At 33.8% G+C, this 5,690-nt stretch overlaps 1 protein-coding gene across 1 annotated transcript; it reads right to left on the bottom strand.

Annotated features, from left to right (window-relative positions):
• Positions 1–2,101: 2,101 nt before the first annotated feature.
• On the bottom strand, positions 2,102–5,231 carry LOC127097537 (low affinity inorganic phosphate transporter 1). The gene is made up of 2 exons (XM_051036038.1): positions 5,148–5,231; positions 2,102–4,144 (listed from the first exon to the last, which is right to left on the bottom strand). The coding sequence occupies exon 2, from the start codon at positions 4,120–4,122 to the stop codon at positions 2,497–2,499; it is 1,626 nt and encodes a 541-aa protein (XP_050891995.1). The 5' UTR covers positions 4,123–4,144; positions 5,148–5,231; the 3' UTR covers positions 2,102–2,496.
• Positions 5,232–5,690: the final 459 nt, after the last annotated feature.

The following is a 5,690-nucleotide window of genomic DNA, read 5'->3' as shown; positions in this document are numbered from 1 at the left end:
TACTAGCAATATAAATGGTGAGTGTTGAAAGGCCATCACAAATAATTATGGTTATCTTTCGAAAAACAACAATTTTTGCCTCCATTACGGTGGGCTTCCTACCTTACTAGAATGATATACCAATGCGAGTTGGATATCAAGTGTTAGAGATTATAAATTTACAAATTGGTGGATATTTAAATTAGCTGGAGGTGAAATTTCTTGGAAAATCAAGAAACAAACATGCATTACTCTTTCGACAATGGAATCAGAGTTTGTGGCTCTTGCTTCTGCTGAAAAAGAAGCATAATGGTTGAAGGACATTCTGTTGGAGATTCCATTAGCTAAGGACAATATTTCAAAAGTGTTGATACATTGTGATAGTCAATCCAGCCTAGCTAGATCATTCAATGAAGTATATAACGAAAAGTCTAGGCACACATGTCTTAGACATTATTTCGTGAGAAAATTGATTAAGGATGAGATCATTTCATTGACATATATACAAACAAGCTATGATTTAGCTAACCCGTTTACTAAGCCACTGACCAGAGACTTAGTTAAGATTACCTTGAGAGGCATGAGATTGAAACTCCTCGAATAAGGGTTCTGCAACGGTAGCAACCCAATATGAAGTTAAGAAAACTTAACCTAAGATTCAATGGGTAACAACAAGTCGGTGATTTGGATGTTTGTGCAATATTCTATGATAACGTTGACTATTACATATTAAAGGTTGAGTTTTTTCAAACTCTTGATAAAGTTCTATATCGAGGATATGTATCTCAAGAAATAGATACAAAATCAACTTCACCTATATGATTTTCGAGATGGTGTCGTCTCAAAGTCAGAGTTGGAGTTGCTCTCATGAAAAATTCATAAAAACAGGAAAATCGCATGACATAAATAGTGTTAGAGAAGAGATGTAGGCGAAAACCTTCTAAAGTGTGTGTGTAAGGTAACGTCAGTTTAATCACAAGGGATAACAGTTTAAAACATTGCTACCTAACATTTTAATTAGACTTTGCGTTATCCTTACTAAGGTTAAGTTCAAATCGAAAGATATTTAACTGTATTAACATTCTTTGTTTCTTTTGTTTTCTTTTTTCTGAAATTGGTCTTATCATTATTAGAAAAAGTTAGGGATTGTTGTAAATTATTAACAATTAATAATTTTGAGTGTGTTCTAAAATGACAAGAAAGTAAGAAAGTGAAAGTTAATTTTTTAATTCAGAAATAGGCAACACTTGTGAAGTGTTGTAGTAGACAATTTGTATTTTGAGTCAGAAATAGGCACCACTTCTTGGAGTGTGCAGAATGCAAAACAGTACAACTTTTGAAAACTATTGTTGTAGGCGAAACAATGCAACGTTTGAAAAGTGTTGTTGTAGACGAAATAGTGCAACATTTAGCAAAAATGTTGTTGAAAGTGTGTGTTTCATCAAGGTCACAACCTTATGAAACAACACCCGTTTGACCTATAAATTGAGTATTCTGGATTCAGAAAAACACATCACAAAAGCCTATCCTCTTCTCACAAAATTTCAGATTTCATCTTCCTTACATTCGAGTTTTAATCGATTTTTTGAAAACTCGAGTATAAGCTGAATTATCCTGAGTATTGCTGCATTCCAACTCTAAGACATTTGAGAGTACTTGAAATGCTTATAAGAAAAATGATTTCTTTCACGATTCTAGGCTCGACCCATTTAATTTTACAATCAATTTTTCTAAATATATATATATATATATATATATATATATATATATATATATATATATATATGTATATTCATCGCTCAAATAAAACAAAACTATAATTGCTCTGTAGTCCTAAAGATCAACATTTTTGGAGTCAGTTGCATTTGATTTTTGCAGAATCATATTTTTATTGTCTTTTCTTTACTTCACCATGTGTCAAACTTCATATTCTAAGAATTTGGAAGCATAATTTTCTTTTCAAAATTTGTTAGGACACAGCCTCTCCGGCTGTGGACTAGACTGTCCTTTTTTATTTGACTGATTGAATTTTCATGTCATTACCTTGTAGGGATTAACAGAACTGAGATCTAAGCAGAACAATGGTATAATATCTGTCAACATATCAAACTTAAACATCATGTGTAACAATATGAAGACTTGTGATTGAATGAGAAAGGAAAGTAAATACATATTAACACAATTTCAAACAACGACTAAAATCAATTATACAATAGTACATTACATAGATAGTATTTGTTCTTACACCAAGAAGCAAAGAGCTACATCATTATTGTGAATACAACAAACCAATAACTAGTTTAGAAATGTTCAAACAACATCATTCAAATCACTTTGTAGAAAACTAACATGAAAAAAACTGAAATTATCCCAATACCGACCGCATGCGGCTGCAACAGACTTTATAGTGCTCACACAAATTATTTTTCAATCTTCTTTTGTTCTAAAGTTATAGAACCACATGAAAACAAGTATTTGAGATATCTTAAAATCACACTGGTCGCCGCAAACTGCAGTCTATACTGTTGCTGCAGTTTGAAGCCCTGATCCGTCTCGCTCACCAGCGGCCTTCACGTCATCGTTTCCTTCGTTCTCTCCACTCAACTCCTCCAACGATTTCCCCTTTGATTCTGGAACAAGTAAAGTGAACAGCATCCCAGCGAAGTTGATCACACCGAGCATAATAAGCGAGTTCTTAATCCCAATACCAGTTGGATATCCCTTGTCAGTCTTTGCAGGATCTTTACTTTGTGCAGCATATAAGAATCCAAAAGCGCCAACAATCGCTCCAGCCTTTCCTGCAGCGGCTGAGATTCCGTGACAAGTAGACCTTAACCGAGCTGGAAAAATCTCGGCCGGAACAACAAATGTTGTAGCATTTGGACCGAAATTAGCAAAGAAGAACGTGAGCGAGTACATCACAACAAACCCAATTCTGTTTTCTTTATGGCTCCAATGATCATATGGTATAGCAAGAGCAAACATGAAAACAGTCATGAAGAAGAATCCCATCAGTTGAATAGCGAAACGACCCATGTAATCAATTAGCGCTACGGTGAACCAGTAACCAGGAACAGTACTAAACAACGCGATAAGTGTTTGCGCTCTCGCAATCTTGTAAACCTCGTGAATTGCACTCATTTCTGCTGCCGGAGGAATCCAACCAATCGCGCTAAAAATATCCTTTTGGAAAAGATTCTGACTATAGAAAGCAATATCCAACAAAAACCAAGTACTACATGTTCCAATCAAATGCAAACCATGTCTTTTCGCGAATTCCTTGCTGAACAAGCCATAACTATTCCTTTGGCTGCCCGTATATTTTTCCACCTTTTCCTCTTCAACTTCAATTTCAACTTGCAAAACCTTCGACATATCCAAAGCAACCTGTTTCGCATTCTTAGCCACGAGAGCCGTGTAACGAGCAGTTTCAGGCATTTGCATACGCCAGTAGTACGTCAATGCAGCCGGAAGAGCACCAAACATAAGAATAAGTCTCCAAACATAATCAAATTGAGGCAATAACAACGATGCGGCTGGATTTTCTTTATAAGAAGGAACATTATATTTGTGATCGAACGCAGAAGCCACGATCAACGCAACGATCCCACCACCTAAGATACCAAACCCTTGCATAGCGAAAACAGCAGCTATAAACGCGCCTCGCGTCTTTTTGTTAGCGTATTCAGACATAATAGTAGCGGAAAGAGGGTAATCACCACCAATTCCGAAACCAAGCCAAAACCTAAAGAAACAAAGTGTTGCCATAACAGCTTTGGGACTTGATCCCAAAGAAAGACCTGAAGCAACAGAACAAACAACCATGAGAATAAGTGTTAAACCGTAAACCTTTTTTCTTCCAAGTTTGTCCCCGAGCCAACCGAAGAATAGTTGGCCGGCTAGTGTTCCACATAGCGCGACACCGGTTACAGCGGCTTGAACATTTGGTGGAAGTGTTCCTGGTTTTGGTGCATCAGGTACTGTGTAATAGATTCTCCCTAGTAATCTTGTGACAAGGGAAATGCAGAAAAGATCATAGGCATCAGTGAAGAAACCCATTCCAGCTATCACAATTGTAGTGAAATGGTACAATTGTGTCTTTGCCACATCGAGTGCATTTAGCACTCCTAGTTCTCCGGACATTGCTGAATTTGTTACCTATTTCCTGCATAATCAACTACTCATTAAATATCATCGACAAATACCGATATTGATAGATTGAACCCCAACATCAAGTTTAAATCTGAGAGTGAATTTCTAATGATTATTAACATTTCGTCTGTGGAAAAAAAAAATCACCAAACAGTACAATTTTCTTATAATTTAAACTCTTTGTTTTTTTTGTAGTAGTTAATAAATATTATAAAGAGAAAGATAAATAAAGAATTAGAATTATGGTTTTAGAAACATTTCGGCAATTTGTTTTTAGTTCTAGCTAGGTGGCCCATCAAAATCTGAGGAATAAAAAATGATAGAAACTTAGATAGAGACTAAGATACATAACATCCAGAGACGACAATTTTGTTAAATCTAACAATATTTATATTTAATTATTTACTATTATTAATACAACTAATTATGCGAGATTAAAAGTCAAACATATATATACATTATCAACATTAAAATATACAACCTATTATTCTGAATACATGTGAAAACAAATAAAAATTATAATAAAAATGAGATTAAATACAAAAATCATAGCTGTTTTTAAAAACGTGCAAAATAGAATACCATATATAATTTAAAGTTTGTCACAAATAATAATAATTAAATATAATATATATTTTTTATTCCTTAAACTGCGACGCACGATTAGCATTTTTGTTTAAATTTTTGAACAAATACTATTATCTAGTACTCTACGAAAACAGAATTGAATGTATTTCCAAACCATCGTAACATGTTATGGTGAATGCATGAGAAACAAAAATCATAAAAATGTGACTTATGTATGGTAGTCAAAAGTGAAATGACTTTTTGTTAGTTACTTTGTAACTTCTTTTATAAGTAGAAAAAAAAAGTGATTTGTTCTTGCAGCTACCTAATGCATAAAAAAGTGTGTTCTCTTATTCTAAGCATCACCAAGTACAATAGTTCTACCCCATACCAAAATAAAGCAAAACATGCTTTTTCATTAAGGAAAACAATGTTGTTGACAAACTCACCAAGAGAGATAGAGATAGAGAGAATAAGACTTCCTTGTGAGAAGCCAAGTTGATAAATATGTAAAGTGTTGTTTGCAGTGTGATCAGCTAAACTATTACTATACATATATATAGGTAACATAATCCCTGCTGAGTCAAAAGAATCAATTAAGCATCAATGGTATATGCTTAATCTAATCATGTACTAGCATTAATCAATGTCAACGCTTCACAAGTAATATTAGTACTATTTTTGGTATTCTTTTTCTCTTTATAGCAATGAAGGATTTTAATAAACTTTGGTCACATTAATAAGATATTATATATTCTAAAATTTTGAAAGTTTTATGTAGTACTCTTAATTTAACTAATATTCAACAATTGACAAAATGTATATGATCCTATCCAACAACAAATTTACAATGACAAATGTGTAATAAGATTTCATCGTAGTCTTTTTTTTTCTAGTGCTTTGGTCTTTCGATGGGTGCAAACTCTTGTCTTAAGACTATGTGAAAATCCTAAGATTCCTCTTTTTACGAGATTTGCTTGAGGGGTGAGTTG

This window comes from Lathyrus oleraceus, chromosome 6 (genome assembly GCF_024323335.1).
Source record: "Lathyrus oleraceus cultivar Zhongwan6 chromosome 6, CAAS_Psat_ZW6_1.0, whole genome shotgun sequence".
NCBI lineage: Eukaryota > Viridiplantae > Streptophyta > Magnoliopsida > Fabales > Fabaceae > Lathyrus > Lathyrus oleraceus.
This window is presented reverse-complemented; position numbering and strand designations above follow the sequence as displayed.

What these genes read in the sequence shown, in the direction of transcription:
- LOC127097537 (XM_051036038.1), bottom strand. Translation starts at nt 4,122, where the DNA reads ATGTCCGGAGAACTAGGAGTGCTAAATGCACTCGATGTGGCAAAGACA.